At 44.7% G+C, this 17,614-nt stretch overlaps 1 protein-coding gene across 1 annotated transcript in view; it reads right to left on the bottom strand.

Moving 5' to 3' along the window:
• The window catches only part of plxnb1b (plexin b1b), a 209,140-nt gene that overhangs the window by 84,532 nt on the left and 106,994 nt on the right, over nucleotides 1-17,614 (bottom strand). The window contains exons 3-5 of the mRNA XM_084317760.1: nucleotides 13,322-13,410; nucleotides 11,512-12,682; nucleotides 5,064-5,246 (exon numbers count right to left, since the gene is read on the bottom strand). Coding sequence (XP_084173886.1) covers nucleotides 5,064-5,246; nucleotides 11,512-12,672 — 1,344 coding nt within the window. The 5' untranslated portion in view covers nucleotides 12,673-12,682; nucleotides 13,322-13,410. The remainder of the gene's footprint in view (nucleotides 1-5,063; nucleotides 5,247-11,511; nucleotides 12,683-13,321; nucleotides 13,411-17,614) is intronic.

Below are 17,614 nucleotides of genomic sequence, written 5' to 3'. Positions count from 1 at the left end.
CTACCCCACATGTTTGACATCCTTCTGGTCTACCCCACACGTTTGACATCCTTCTGGTCTACCCCACATGTTTGACATCCTTCTGGTCTACCCCACATGTTTGACATCCTTCTGGTCTACCCCACACGTTTGACATCCTTCTGGTCTACCCCACACGTTTGACATCCTTCTGGTCTACCCCACACGTTTGACATCCTTCTGGTCTACCCCACACATTTGACATCCTTCTGGTCTACCCCACACGTTTGACATCCTTCTGGTCTACCCCACATGTTTGACATCCTTCTGGTCTACCCCACATGTTTGACATCCTTCTGGTCTACCCCACATGTTTGACATCCTTCTGGTCTACCCCACATGTTTGACATCCTTCTGGTCTACCCCACATGTTTGACATCCTTCTGGTCTACCCCACACGTTTGACATCCTTCTGGTCTACCCCACACGTTTGACATCCTTCTGGTCTACCCCACATGTTTGACATCCTTCTGGTCTACCCCACATGTTTGACATCCTTCTGGTCTACCCCAAATGTTTGACATCCTTCTGGTCTACCCCACCAACACATTTAACTAGATATCCTCACGCTGTCCGATTTGCCCGGTCTTAGATTCCTGTAGATTCCTTGAGCAACATCAGGTCCAGGATGTGGCTACCCTCGTAACGATACCGTCGACTTTAGAACTAACAAAGAGCAGGGCCACTGATTGGCGCAGTGGGCAAGGCGCTCGCCTCTAACGGTTCGAGCCCAGCATGGCTACCGGCTGGCCGGCCGTTCATACTAACACAATTGGCAAGTGTTAGAGGGTGGGAAAGCCGGTGGGTGGGGATTTGACGTTGTGGACAGCGACTCCTACAGGTCGGTTTGGTGACGCCGGTGCGACGGAAGCAGGAAGTGATGGGGGCAGCGTGAGCCTCCCATGCGTTACTCCTCGCCACTGAGAGTTCGAGCTGCTGCGGTGAAAAGATGTGACAGGCTGCCTCCTCGTGTACCGGAGGGGACACGTGATGCAAGGCTTCTGTATGTCCTCACTACAACCGACCTGTGGGAGGCATAGTCTAGCAACGTCAAGACAGGGGAGGGGAAAATTGGATATACGAAATTGGGATGGGAGAAAAATAGAAAAATGGGGCGAAAAAGTGAAAAAAAAAGCAAATAACAAAGAGCTCTTATACATTCTCCTCTTTACCAAGATTCATAGTGAGCATTGTTTTCTAATAACATAGTAGCTTATAGCCCTGCACAACTGGAAGAGGCCAGGCACATTGGGCAGAGTGAGAAGATTGGAGAGTGTCAGTTCCATTAGCTACCAAACATTAGAGCTAATGATAGCAAATAGACATTACAGCAAACTCCAGCTAACATTATACAAGACCGTATTGTTATCAAGCATTAGACCTAATGTCAGCAAATGTTACTGGTAGCAAATATTTTCAAGTGTTACATTTCCTCGCTCTAGTCTAGTGTATTTATTAGTATAGTTAGTATAATATTGTGCCAGACACTGCATATTGTAGCCTACTGTGGGGTTGACCAGGAGAACCAGCCAAGGACAGGGGAGACATTTTCACTACTAGAATGAATGGGATGGACCTTGCAATCCCTTGCATCATCTATATGGGTGAGTAGCACAGTGTGGAAGCAGACAATGCCATGTGGTGTGTGGGCAACAATGGTTCCCGTCTTTACTGACTCACGTATTATCCATCATGGATAGGTTTCATGCTACCAATTAATACTGCTCTACTGAACCGGAATAGGGGAATACCTTGCCAATGAATGAATGAATGACCTTTATTTATATAGCACCCTTCACAGCACGAATGCACAGGGTGCTTTACACTACAGCTTAATATAAAAACACAATAAAAACAAAATCAGAAATAAATGACAACAACAAACAGCAGTTAAAAACAGTGAAACCAGATAGAAAAAGTAGAATAAAAGAATTTGGATAAAATCATGAGTCACTAATTAAAACAAAACTATAGAACAGTGAGGACAAGAAAAAGTGCCTATGCATGACCAAAAGCCTGTCTGAACAAATGTGTTTTTAATTGTTTTTTTAAAAGAGTTCTCAGAGGGGGCAATTCGCAGGTCCAGGGAGAGAGCGTTCCAGAGCCTTGGTGCTGTCACCTGGAAGGCTCGATCACCCCTTGTTTTAAGCCTGGACCTGGGGACCACCAGGAGGTGCTGATCGGCAGATCTGAGTGAGCGGGTGTTGGTGTAGGGATGGATGAGTTCAGTGATGTAGATAGGGGCCTGACCGTGAAGTGCTCTGAAAGTGAAAGTGAGGACTTTGAAGTGAATTCTATAGTGTACCGGGAGCCAGTGCAGGGACACCAGAATGGGAGTGATGTGGCATGATTTTTTTGACCTTGTGAGTAGCCTGGCTGCAGCATTTTGGACCATTTGTAGTTTATCTGTGGGTGATTTGGTGAGACAGGTGAAAAGTGAGTTGCAGTAGTCAATACCTCCCAAAAGAACAAGGTTTGGGAAAAAAACACAGAGAGACAGGAAAGGCCAAAGAAAAAAGCTGAAAATGAGAGCAGTTTTACTTCTGCAAGCCCTCCCTGGGGATAATGATAACAAACGTCATGTAGCCTAGTGTCTAGCTCAGGGGTGGGCAATTATTTTCCCCAGGGGGCCGAATGAGCAACTGAAAATATGTTGGAGGGCCGGGCCAAAATTCCAAACTCAATTATGCATAATATACATTTTATTTCTATATAAAAAGCAGTAAATGGCATTGTTTTGACCCCTGGTAAGAGTGTATGTTATTATTTGGCAATTAAAAGGTGAGGTTAGCTTTCAAAAATATAATTTATTCAAATAGAATCTATTTCCAAAATGATAAACAAAATGTGAAACATTAATAACAAAGGGCATTTTGAGTTTCATATACTATTGAAACAAGGATTTTCTTAGCTTTCTAAAGACATCACATCATCTTATAGCAAAAATAAACAAGACATGTCACTGAACTGTGTAAAGAAAAGTGTCCCAGTTTTGTAGCCTTTTTTACTTTACATGCCTATATTAAACTTTTAATGTTTTCAGAACTGTGCAAAAAAAAGAAAAAAATATCAAGTGTCCCATTTCACTTGTTATATTTCCACATTTTAGTGTTCTTCAGTTCTTCTTTTTTCATTCAGTGTGAGAAATCCAGTCTCTGTTGAGCTTTACCAAGTCCATCAAAGTCAGGTTGCATGTCTGAGGTGGAGATGCGAAGCACAGCTGCCAGATGTTCATCAGTGAGAGAGGATCTGTACCTGGACTTGGTAAACGTCATGACTGAGAATGTCTGTTCACATATGTAGGTGGATCCAAAGAGAACCAACATCTTCTGAGCATGTCTCCTCATGTTTGGAAAGTTCTCCTCCTTGAGAGCAGAGTAGAACTCTAGCAGTGATGCTGACTTATAGTGCTTTTTCAGTAGTGAATCAGACTGCAGGTCAATGAGTTCAAGCTGAACAACTATAACACTGCAGGTAAAGGGAGAGGAAACCAGCTGCATTTCATCCTCAACCTTTTTGAAATCTTGAAACGCCTTGAAAATTCATCATGCAGTGCTCCCAACATGGATGAGTACCTGTGCCGGTGATCAGCTGATGGTTTGACTTCTTTCAGGGTTTTCATGTGTTTGAGATTGTTGCTGCCTAGTTGCCTTGAAATTAATTGCAACTTTGTCATGAAGGCTTTCACATGGCTATTCATTTCATGAGCGTAAGCGTATATTGTGCGTGTGAACGTTGACATGGGAAAAAAAGCAAAAATTATTATCATATAATCTTTCGGTCAGAATCATCTGTACAATCATCCGTACAATGCCCAGATCTGGTCTAGCTGTTATTATCTTGTAAAACACCCCCCAGCCACTTGAGAAGGATGCATTAGCCACCTGGCCCACCTCCACCGCTAAAATGATCCCTGAGCTGAGCCTCACCGACTACTACAGAGGCAGATCTATTTCGGACCTCGACTTGTTGGCAGAGGAATAGAGAGTTGCTGGGGTCTAGAGTTGAATTTCTGTCTGTCTGGTTAACTTGCAGTTGCTGGTACTGTATGTCAATGCTAGGAATGCGGTTTAGAGCTATGATGACAGAACTATCTGAAGCTTACTTCGTGATAAAAATAGGGGCCGGGCGGGACAACAGCAGCGTATGTAGTCACACACATATAGTCTCCCTCAGAGACACAATATCTGCATGGCATCACACACTAATCTGTATGTCCAACAAATAAATCTGTATATGCCTGTATGCTCAGAAAATGCCTCAAAATCAGATTGGAAAACTTGTCTGGGCAGTCTCCTATTTTGAGATGGTATCTCATGGTGGTATCTCTCCGTCTACACTAAATCACTGGGTAACATTATCACGTCTCATGCCTTCTCGTATCATTGTTATACCGATGATACTCAACTCTTCCTCTCCTTCCCTCCCTCAGATATCCACGTCTCTGAGCGGATCTCGGCCTGTCTGTCCGAGATCTCCGCATGGATGACAACCAACCAACCACCTCAAACTGAACGTAAGCAAAACAGAATTGCTCCTCCTGCCGGCCAAATCCTCCCCCCTGACCGACCTTTCCATCACAGTCGAGAATGCAGCTGTGACCACGTCCCCGACCACCAAGAACCTTGGTGTTGTCCTCGACGACCAGTTGAACTTCTCTGCTCACATCGCAGCGACAACCAGAACCTGCAGATTCCTCCTGAGCAACGTCAGAAGGATCCGCCCCACAATGGTGGAATGAACTACCCACCCGAGTTAGGACAGCCTAAACCCGTCCAATCTTTCGCCGCCGACTAAAGACAAAATTCTTCAACCATTATCTCAAATAAAAGTTTTTTTTTAAAGAAATCTAACCCTAACTAACCTTACTGTCATGCACTTGTCCTAATAAACTAACCTACACTGTAGCACTCAACACTTTGATGAACATTGTTGCTCAGCTGATAGAGTTGTGCCCTTCCTGATGACTTGTCGTACAGAACTTGTAAGTCGCTTTGGATAAAAGCGTCAGCTAAATGACTAAATGTAAATGTAAATGTATCTACCTTGTGCAAGTTCCCCTTGGAGTCGCCCAGGAAGGCAATGGTATGTCCCGCCCTCACACTGACGGCCACGGCGGTGAGACGAGCAGACGGGCTGTCCAATATCGTCTTGGCTTCCACGGCCATCCGGCTGGCCATCGGGCTGGGGGTGTGGTCAGAGCCGCAGGGGTAAGCATCCAGAGTATTCTATTGGTGAGGAGGAGGAAGATGTCAGTGAAGACAACACAGTGGTGTAAAACAATGTAGATACTAGACAAAACATCCTCATGTCGTATCAAGTTAGTAGATGGCAGCCTTAAAGGTGCCCTCCACTCAGAAACGTGTTTCTTTCTACAGCTAACTCCTCTTGGAGGCATGACTTTGACTGACTATACAGATTGTTATTTGTGCACTTTCACATTCTTCCACTGAAGGGGGCGGGGGGTGTTATCTGTACTGTACTGAGTGATGCCTGTGTGAGGCAAATAATCCTGCGATCCTATCATGGTCACCATTGCCCAGCTGGCCACAATGTCATCCAGGAAATGCTAACTGCTAACGTGAAATGCTAACTGCTAGCGTGATATGCTAACTCATATTATAAGTTGATAAATCTAGTGATCTATGCACTAGATCTACAGCCGTAGTCTACAGACTGGAAAGGTGGCTTGTGACCAGAAGGTCAATGGTTAAAAATCTGGGTCGGGGGAATAGATGAGTAACACACCTCCCCTCCCTCAACAATTACTGCTGAAGCACCCTTGAGCAAGGCATTGAACCCCCATTGACTTAAGTGGTGCGCCTCAATGGCCAAGAGTGAAAAGACTGTTGCAAGAGCTCCTATAGTTAACGGTTCCGACTCAAGTTACTTTCACAGAAGGTCCAATAACAGTCTGACACACAGCTGCACGGTGAATGACAGGTGAAATGTAAGCTATGCTGCCTGCTGTGCAAAAGAAAACAAGACCTGGTAAATCAATTATCACTGCTGCTTGCTGGGGAATTAAGACAAGTGCAAGAAACAATAGTGCTTTTCCCCTTTCAGCCAGTAAAAATCCCAGCTGAGATCCATCATGCCGGGGTTGGAGGTGAAGGGGGAAACTATTGCAGGAATCTGGCAACCTCTGCTCCGAGTGCTTTGAAAGCTTATTGAGAATTTGTTTTCACGTCTATAGTCTGGCAGCACTCTCGGCTCTTGTTGTTTTTTGTTCCGTGTGATCTTTTTTTACCACAAGAACATTTGACAGCGAGGTCACTGCTCCATCACAGAGTAATCATAATAATAGGAAGTACAGGCGATGAACATTAAATCTATCAGTGTTGACGGCTCCTTGTTTTGACTGGAGTTATGTAGTTGGCCTGGCTTGTTGTTATGAATGGAGTGCTTTCTTGGCTGGAGAGAGCTAGGATCTGAATACTGCTCAACTACCAACCCTCCATGAATACAACTGAAATACCACTTTTATTTAGTTTTATCTACTCAACCAAAATTAGCCAAGTAATTGTGGTGATATAAACGACCACACCACGAAGTCGGCAGATAGACGACACTGGGGTATCAATTTAATCACAGGAAGCCAAAGATAGACCATGACCTGACTTGGAGCAACACAGGGGAGCCCATCCATTAGAGGCAACTAAGATGGGGATGACTCCACTCAGACCAAGAATAGCCACAGATTACATTGTGAAAAACCTGAAATAGTAACAGTGAAGCAGTACTGACATCCTGTCTTGGAACATGTCTTGGAGGTTTACAGGCTAATGTATCCATTGACTGATTGGAGCCAGTGATTAGCCTATAGATGCCTTGGCCAAAGATAAACACATGAGTGAGACCATGATGTAGTCTGATAAGAATGTTAAACTTCTACCACAGGTAAAGGTTAGATTGTAACAGAGCCAGCACATCACCAGACATTTACACTCAACGGTTAATCTTCAATAGTATTGAATATAGAGTTGAATCATCTAAGTGTGCCATGATCTAGTTCAGTTTTTCCACTGATAGGCTCAATAGTCAATAGTCAGTTTTAAAATTTGGATATTGATCTGTGTTTTTCAAACTTCAAACCTTTAGCCAAACTGTACAAATAAAAGAAAAAGAAAACTGTTTCCATCCCATATAACAATCAGAAATGCAAATGATTTGGCCTATCAAACTAAGTGTGATGTACAGTCTAAACAAGGTGATGGCCTATGACACTAAGTGTGATGTACAGTCTAAACAAAGTGATTGCCATTGTGGCCATTTAGGAGCAAACTAATACAAAATGTATGCACTCAGTAAAGTGCAGACCTCCATCAAGGCCTCACAATCTCCCCACGTTGCCGTTACTTTCACACACAACATTTTATTGGGTAGATGACGGAAACTAGAATTGCCAGTCTCAACAGACCTAGGCTGTAAATTCATGATTGATTTGATACCATCAACTAGATATCACAAAGGGACCACACATTACAAATGACACCATGATCAATAAAGCTGTTGAGTTTATGCTTTTAGTTTTGTAAGAATAGCGCCACCATGAGACCAAATAATTCAAAACTTCACAGGGCTCCTCCTCACTAAAGTAGGACAAACATACACTTCCTGTAAGCGTCACTTCCTGTTTACCTGTACATTTATCTGGTGGTCTGACAAGTCTGACAACAAACAGGGGCGAAAACATAACCTCATTGATGGATGTAATAACAAAAAAAGACAAAGATCGAATAATTAATGACTTGGTCGTACCGGTAGCAACTACAGAATTACCAAGCTTGAATATCTTTAGTTGTACACATCCTTTGTCAGGTGCTTTGCTAGCTTTGTTCAATAAATGTTGGGACTGAATTTAAAGGTGTACTGTGAAGTTTTGAGGGAGAAATTCTAAACTCAGATAAGTGAAAAAAAATGCAATGGTATATTTTCATAACTGAACAAACGAATTGTCCTCAGAGGCAAATAGGTCCCTGGAACACTGTCTCAAACTAGAAAGCTACCTCAAAGGTTACTGTTTTAACAAAGATTTACTATGCAAAGAAGTATCTTCTAGACTTACATTTGGTTCACCGTTGGTTCACGTAGCAAAGTTTGCCGATTTTGTTTTGATTTGACGAAATAGAACATTTCTAAGAATTACATTTTGAGAGTAATCAATCATAATCATCACAGTGGAGGGAAAGCGTTAATACCAATTCATGCCAAAGATAACCTTGCATGTGCACGTGACAGTATGACATCATCTCCTGCGGGTGGGGCAAATGGACTGTCTTGGCGAGGACAAAAGAGGATGAGAGCTGATTTGTGTATTGTTTTGTACAGGGCTATAATTTAAGATTTGACATGTTAATCTCTGCTCAGCTCCAGGTCCCTGCTCCTTCCTTGCCCTTCTCCACTAAATCACGCCATCTTCTCGGTATTGTTTACTTCTCCACACACCTCTCTTCTCTAGATGGGTGTTTAGACTGAGTGTGTCCAGCTACGCTGACGACCAGATGCCCTTCAAGTGTCGTTTGAGCGCCTGTGGACGTATGTCATTAATCAGTGTTGTTATGAGATTGTTACCATAAAATATTCACCATAACATGAATTATGTCCAACATTAAACATATTTTTAACCTCATTTAATTAGGTTGTGATTAAATAATTTTACAGTCAAATGCAGCTTACATACCTGGAGTTCCAGGAGCGACGGTAACCTGCTAGCCCCATTTATTGGCGATATTATGATATTCAAATTTAGTTTTTTATTGAGAAGTACAGGAATGGGTCTCGTCTTCCAGCAGAAACATCATTCTCCCGGCTGCGATTCATTAACACTTCACGGCGCCGTCAGAGTGTGAGAAAAAGTCGAGCTCAGCTCAATTTCAATTTGAAGCTGTGCTCGTCCGTCACGCCGGTGTGTGACCTCGCTCTCCCGTCACAGAGCACGTCTGGCCGCACGTCTGTAGCTTCATGACTCACATCGAAAATAATTTCCTGTGGCTTTGTCGCCCGTAGTCTGAACACCCTATAAATCACATATTCATTCAAATCTCAATCCCTCCCGTTACTTTACTATTCTCAATTACATATGTTCCTCTAGAGGCCTTCTCTATCCCACAATCTCTCCTCCCCCAGTCTTGTCCCTGGCTGTGGTGACTTTATCTGCCCTTGTCAGTCCTCGTTAAAGACCACCCCCCTCCCTTCTGCTAAGTATGGCTAATGCCCGCCGATCGATCCCCCCCCCTGACCAACAATCTTATTAAATTACACCGGCCACACTACCTCCCCCTTGCCGACCCGCTCCACGGCACACAGCGCTCTGGGATCAAAGGCCACTGCTTGCTCTGTGACGATGATGATGATGCAGGATTGTTAAATACAGCGCGGGTCACTGAACACTAAACGGACCGAGGAGATACTCATCTGCACGCATATGAATACACAACAGGAGGACACTGGGGATGTAGTGACCGATTCAAGCCAACAACTATTCTACTCCAATTATCAAGGCAATTATTCCAATCCGTTTACATATCTGTTACGCTGCTGGCCAGTATGAGCTATGACCATACTGTCTTTATACCTGTATCACTGTACATGGTACAGTGGTATTACAACTCTGTACATACATCTGGTTACATTTGCACTCTGGTTGGATGCCAAACTTATTTTTGTTGTACTGTACTTGTGCTGTATAATGACAATACATTTGAATCTAATCTAATCGAATATATCGTAAAATCATACATCTTGGCCATATTCAATTCGATTTGAATAATTTGATGAAAAGTGTAATCAGTGTATTCATGTGGCATGACTGATAACTGAATAGATGCAAACTAGTTTTCAATCTTCTACTTAAATTTGGATTCATATTGATTCCCAATTTCACACATTGATGCAGTTGGATTTCCTCATTCATATCAAGCCATTATGTTGCATTGATTATTGATCTTTTTTGACACACACACACACACACACACACACACACACACACACACACACACACACACACACACACACACACACACACACACACACACACACACACACACACACACACACACACGCACACGCACATGCACACACACACACACACACAGGAAACAAATCCACAAAGCAATTTATATAGTTTCTATATATCTATCTATCTGTCTGCCTACCAGCCTGTCTGCTTCTTTTTTCAAATAATAAAGTGAAATATTGAGTATCTTAGGATCCCTCACCTACACATACATCAACTACAGTACATGTTCCTTCTATTCAAGCAAAGTCAGGGTGTGAGAAAAACATGATGTAGGCCAAAAGGAAGTATTATGCACTTTATATGCAAATATTTATTTGCAACACACACAAACCTATATCAGTTGTGGTGGATGTGCACTAGGGAACAACTGTTGTGCAATGTACCTGGCATTCTAAGGAAATTATGATATACTTAAGCAATAATACACGAGAACCAGTGGAATATCATGAATATTGCCACGGCTGTGATGCGCCCGCAGCCACGAGAGCAAACCTCGAGTGGCGTAGGCCTCACAGAGTGGCAATTTTCATGATATGCCACTGGTTCGAGTGTATTATTGCTTTTATACAGCAAGTTTCACCGTCGAAAAAAATACAGGATGAATACAGACCATTCTATTATGAGAGAGGCAACCTAATTCAGTCCCTCCACAACACAACACTTCCTCTGCTAAACTCACTCTGATTCAAATGACAATACTCCCCATGCTTGATTATGGTGACAGTCTACAGATCTGCATGTAAGACCTCACTCCACAAACATGATGTCCTCTACCACTCTGATATCCGGTTTGCCACCAGTGCCCCTTTCAACACTCACCACTGCACCCTTTACTCCTCCGCCAACTGGCCATCCCTGCACACTCATCGCAATATGCACTGGTTCATGCTCATTTACAAAACCCTTCTTGGGTCCCCCCCCCTTTACCTATGTCACCTGTTGCAAATGACATCTGCCACTTACAACACTCGTTCTGCTCAACACATTCTCCTAAAGATTCCGAAAACATACACTGCACTTGGTCAAACTTCATTCAGGGCTGCAGCAGTGACTGGAACAACCTACAGAAATCTCTCAAACTGGTCACCTTTATGCCTGAGTCAGCATTCAAGCACTCTCTGATGAACATTCTCACTGATTCCTGCAACTGTTTCTCAAGCCAGTAACACCCCCAACCCCGTCTGTCATGGTGCCCCTCTCACTGCTATATTCCTTTTTGTGTATATATATATATAAATGCTTAATGCTTAATATAAATGCTTAATCCTGAATTATTTTTCAGCCCCCCCCTCCCTTCAAGAGGCGTTGTCTCTTGCCAGGCCATCATTGTAAATAAGAATTTGTTCTTAATTGATTTGCCTGGTTAAATAAAGGTAAGATTTTTAGAAAATAAAACAACCATGCGACTGTAATATAATAAAAATGCCAAAGATTAACCATAAAAGCAAGTAGATCTGCCCCACGTTACTCACAGAGGGTAGGTTGGAACAGCTGGACTTCACTTCGTACTCGATGTAGGCCGCCTCCACCCCTGCCTCTTTGCCTACCTGTGTGTAACACAGATCTCTGGTGGAGTTGATCCTGCGATCCAGATCTGCTAGGTTGAACATACAAAGGGCAGAGTCCTCGCTGGGGGGGGTTGACGAAGCCAAATGGGTGGAGAACACGCCCAGGAGAACCTCGGGACCATTGCTCACCACTCCGTCCCTAGGGAGCCCCAACCGGACAGCCTGAAGAAGATTGTAGATCTTCCCCGCGCTGGAGTGACACTCTAGAGGTACCTCTACGTACGAGTAGTAGGCCTGGTCATCAAGGCACACGCGAGAGACGTAGGTGCGGTACTCGCGCGACTGCGGCTTGAGGTCTCGGCGGTAGAAGAGGAAGTAGACGTGCTGGCGGTGGGCGAAAGAAGCCACAAAATGGTGGTCGTACTCCCAGAGGCGGCCCGCCACGGCCAACTTGGCCGTTTCCTCATAGGAGAAGATGGGTTCCTGCATGAGGTTTCGCGTGGAAATTGGGGGGTGGCTGCTGGTGTAACCCCGCCCCACGAACAGCACCGGCTGCCTGTCGGGACGAGAGCGCACCACCAGTCCCACTGTGCTCACGTTAGGGTGGTTGGCTGCCACGTACTGAGTATCTACCGGCCTCTCTGCAGAGAAAAGCACAACATCCACAGAGTCCAAACTACGTTTTTGGCAAATTCCTTGGTTGACGCTGCCACAGGTGATAAGTTCCATGGCGAAGGGGTCCACCAGTAGGAGTTTGTTGTGGTTACTGGTGATCCGAGCCTGGGGGCAGTTGCTCTGGGTTACCGGGGGCAAGCACTCACGGCTGTCCGTCACAGGGCCCGTATCGTCCTGGAGTTCCACTTGGAGGAAACGGTCCAGTTGGAACAGGTGGTCCCGCGCCCCGACATATACCCGGCCCACACTGGGATCCGGGTGCAAGGCCAGGTGCTCAAAGAGGGTGTCATTCCTGGTGAAGGTGGGATACGAACTAGACGGGGAAGGGTCAGAGGCTCCAACAGAACCAGTGGGTGTTGAAAGGAAGGGCCGGCCAATTGTTACCAGCAGCAGTGACAGCAGCGTCTGTACTGCCTGGACTGAAACACAACGCACCATCCCCGGAGGCATGGCAACAGATCTGAGGGAGGGACGAGAACACAGACTTTTAGAAAGGATAAAATACACATTCAAGTGAATAATTGTATGTTCTTTAGGGGACGGGGAAATATTTTATACAGCAATATATCACAACAGATTTTGTGTGCCGATATTATATCGATACAGTGACACCAAGTATCAATATTGAAAAATACATTTAAAAAAAACTTTTGTAATACTTTTTAAAAAATATATTTTGGCTTGATAATCCCATTTTACTGCAATAAAAATTATTGGAATGAGGTGAACAGACTGAAAACGTTATGTTATTAGATAAGAGATTTTTTTTTATTGCAGATGGTAAAAACCTTTTCTGTTGGGGACATAATTAATATAGTTCATAATAATCAACTCAAATCAATCAGTGTGTGTTAAAGAGACACTATGCAATTTGTTGTACATTGTTTCATGTACAATTACCAGTTTGTGATGCACACTAAAGAATCTTATAAACGTTCATGTCAATTATCCATATAAGGGCGACGCCAAAGATCAAATAAGAAACCCTGAACTCGAGTGCTATTATTAGAATCTGTGACTAAACCAAAAAGATGTTTAAACAAATCATGGAGAAGTACTTGAACATCATAAACTCCCATTTGAGCGATTGGTTCCTCACCATTTGTTTCTGACGGCGTGTTACAGAGGCATGCCACCTCTTGACCTCTCAGCAGCTCAGCTTTAAAGACACATCCCTCTGGACACAACCTGCAACACAAAACCAAGAGAGGTCAAAAGCCAATATATAAACTTGGGTGGATATACAACCCTCTAAACCAAGACACCTAAGGTGCTAGAAGTGCAGATTATGGGGGGGGGGGGGGGGGGCGGGGGGAGAAGGGTAAATAAATAAAATACAATTCTGAATTGAAAAGTCTCTCTCGCCCCAACACACACACCAGTGGCAAGGCTGTGTTTTCTACAAGGCCAGACTTTGGACACCTTGTACCTCTTCGGATATTTGTGAACTGCTGCTGTCAGTACAGTGCATTGGTAGCCAGCCGTGGGAAGCAAATTCCCATTGAAATTCCTGTCAGACCTGCCTTTGGCCCGACCACATCCGATTCTCCACATTGGGAAACCCTTTGCAGAAAGGAGCCAGGTCAAGTAGTGTCAGTCAAAGGGAGCTTTCAGTACCACACACACACTGCCCCAGTATACAATCCCTCCCCATTGCTAGGATACAGGGTACAAAACACGTCAGTTCCAGCGACATGCTCTTACTAAAGGCACTGCAGATTAAGGGGAAGGGTTTTTTCTTTTGCTAAAAAGAGGGATGGCATGAGAGAAAAAGGTACTTTCCCATCACTCCGACCTGCATTCTGCTCTTCCTGATCATTTCCCTCTCTTTCTACCATAGCAATGGGCAATAGTTCAACATGAGTGTCTTTCAATGGGATCATAATTGTGATGAATTCATGATATCATTTAATTTCTCATATTTCTCTCAGTTTCACCTCCTCTGGTTACAGCTACTAAACTCCTCTCTCTCTCCCTCCCTATTTCTCTCCGGTCACTGGCACGGAAGTGGGATTATCTCCTACCAGTTCAGATGGGCCTCAGCAGTGCGTCTGAAGGAAGGGGGGAGGGGGGGGGGGGGGGGGGGGGGCAGAGGGAAAGTAAGGCAGGGAGAAACGGAGAGAAAGACAAGAGACTAGAAAGATACAGACTGAAAGAGAGACTATTCACCCGGCTTAACAGACCAAGCCCAACCAGAGGAGCGCTAACACACGCACGCACACACACACAAATGTATACACACACACACCAGTGCCACACTGGGGGCATTTAGATCCCGCTTTGTGTAATTGGCAGCATTCTATCTGGGAAAAAGGGTATGATCTTGCTTGGCAAGACGCCAAACAGAAATAAAAGGGGGGTGGAGAAAGGAAAACATTTACTCAAGCATAATAATCATTACCGCCGTTATCTGTATCATTCCGACGTGACATGAATTATTATAGCGACCCTTAATCAGCCGCTTCCTTACAAATGTTTGTTTTCCGCTTGGTAGCATGCTTGTAGAACTAATTTGAGTTCCTGTATTGGTTTTATCAACTGGCAGCCCCAGAGGCTGAGCATGTTGCTTCTGATTGATGCCTCAGTGACTGAGCAGCACATCCAGAACATTCCAAACAGCAAATCAAAACATTAAGCCAGAACGATAAGGCCGGCCGGCAAGCATATAAGCCATTAAGCAAACTTTGCCCTCTGACCTTTGGGGAGGGGGAGGGAATTTGAGAAAATAATCACTAGGCCATAAGCTGAGCCTCTGGCTGAGGGGTTATGTCAGGTTATGAACCCTGTCCGTCACAACACTCTATAGCCATTAGGGGTGTAAAGGTACACGTATCCATACCGAACCGAACCGTTTCAGTGTGTACCGTACCGTACCGAACGGCTGTGTAGTGTACAGAACGAATACAACGGTATGTTAAGTTAACCACTAACGACCGCCCACCGGGGGCTGTTTTTTTTTCACAATCTAATATAATTATTATTATTAGTAATTTTTTTACAAGTCGATTATTAATTTCAATATAGAATATTAGTTGACAGCCCTACAAGTACAATTAGTTACTGCACACTACATCACCCCTGAGTGGAACATGGAAAGCCAAACTTTCCCCCACTGTACCGAAAACCCGTACCGAACCGTGGTTTTTGTGTACCGTTACACCCCTAATAGCCGTGTCCAGTTAGTCCTGAGAAAGCCCCTAGCTGCAGCCTGGTATAGCAGGGCTGCACGATTCTTGCTCAAATGTGAATCACGATTTTTCTCTCTAAGAATTGAGATCACAATTCTCTCAAAATATATATATTTTTTAATCGTCATAATTTTGAAATGAGATCGCATAGGTCTATGAATCGAGATCACGATTTCGATTAATCGTGCAGCCCTAGCAGAGTTAGTTCTGAGAAAGCCCCTATAGCTGCAGCCTCATATAGCAGAGTTAGTCCTGAGAAAGGCCCTATAGCAGAGTTAGTCCTGAGAAAGCCCCAATAGCAGAGTTAGTTCTGAGAAAGCCCCTATAGCAGAGCTAGTTCATAAAGGCCCAATAGCTGCAGCCTGGTATAGCAGAGCTAGTTCATAAAGCCCCCATAGCTGCAGCCTGGTATAGCAGAGCTAGTTCATAAAGGCCCAATAGCTGCAGCCTGGTATAGCATTGCTAGTTCATAAAGCCCCCATAGCTGCAGCCTGGTATAGCAGAGCTAGTTCATAAAGCCCCCATAGCTGCAGCCTGGTATAGCAGAGCTAGTTCTGAGAAAGCCCCAATAGCAGAGTTTGTTCATAAAGCCCCCATAGCTGCAGCCTGGTATAGCAGAGCTAGTTCATAAAGGCCCAATAGCTGCAGCCTGGTATAGCAGAGCTAGTTCATAAAGCCCCCATAGCTGCAGCCTGGTATAGCAGAGTTAGTTCATAAAGCCCCCATAGCTGCAGCCTGGTATAGCAGAGTTAGTTCATAAAGCCCCAATAGCAGAGTTCATAAAGGCCCAATAGCTGCAGCCTGGTATAGCAGAGGTAGTTCTGAGAAAGCCCCCATAGCAGAGTTAGTTCTGAGAAAGCCCCTATAGCAGAGCTAGTTCATAAAGCCCCCATAGCTGCAGCCTGATATAGCAGAGCTAGTTCATAAAGCCCCCATAGCTGCAGCCTGGTATAGCAGAGCTAGTTCATAAAGGCCCAATAGCTGCAGCCTGGTATAGCAGAGCTAGAATGACTGGCGTGCAGCTTAGCCCGGGGAAGTCTAAAGCAACAAACGCAGCACTTCTCCTATTTCCCTGATAAATCCTGGAGGCCACATGTAATATCCACTCACGGCCTACGGTGGCAGATTTGGTCACGGGTGAGTTCTGCAGTTGTCATTCTCAATAACCACTAGAACCCGCGGGCCGTGGCATTTGCCATCCAAGAGCAACAGCCCGGTCCCGTTCCTCCTCGCTTCTTCTGTCTTCCATTTCTCTCCCCTCACACACCTTTAATGGTGAAAATCAAAACTGCCCAAATCTACAGTACACCGCCGCGCCCGCGCCCTCGCCACCACCCCCCCTCCCCCCTCCGCACTTCCATCTGGAAGAGGTTCTCCCTTTTACCCGCGGCGCGATAATCCAATCAAAAGCTCAACTTGGTTCCGAGTTTCCGACACATGAGAACGGGAGAATGGACTTGTGATTTAATTCCGTCACTTTGAAAATCCCATGTGGTCCTCCGGGTGGAAGTTGTTGTTGCCGTTTTTCTTGTCACTTTAGCAGAGCTAAGGTATCATCCTGAGAGGAAGGAAGGGGGGAAATGTGCAGCTCTAATGGGTTTATCAGAACGCAATGTTCCATCATGTCCCAGTAATGGAGTAAAACCATTGTCCAGCGCCGTCCGAACCGACCATATTCACACACCGGGTGGGAACAGGTGAGCAGGACATGAAATCAAAATGGCCGCTGTATGTGTGAATATGGATCAATGAAGAGGGAACGGTTACCGCACTGGACTTTTCAGTTTGCTTTGGTTTAAAACCGGAACTGTACATTCTAGACAAGTCGTGTGCTTGTCGAACGCTGCAGTGCATACTTTCAACTAAACAATAAACATTGTCCCTCAAAGCAGACTGGTTGGAAGGATAAGAGGTAGCCATATGGACAGAGTTGGCGGGCGTGAGAACAAGCGAAGGGAGACGGCCCATTAGGATGAGAATGAGGTCCACTGACCCGATCCCGGTTCTGCTGGACTGGGCCAGAGCCAAAATACCGGAACGATACAATGCAGCATTCCTGGGAGGCACATTCAACTGAGCCCATCATCTGCCTCACTGGGTTTACACTTCATTCATCTCCAAATCAGCTAGCCTACACTCTACCTTACATTTTAATGAGACACACACACATAGGGAGAGGATGGGGAGAGACAGAGAGAGACACA

This window comes from Notolepis coatsorum (genome assembly GCF_963971535.1).
Source record: "Notolepis coatsorum genome assembly, chromosome: 6".
Taxonomy (NCBI): Eukaryota; Metazoa; Chordata; class Actinopteri; order Aulopiformes; family Paralepididae; genus Notolepis; species Notolepis coatsorum.
Note: the sequence above shows the minus strand (reverse complement) of the source record. Positions and strands in the feature narration are given on the sequence as shown.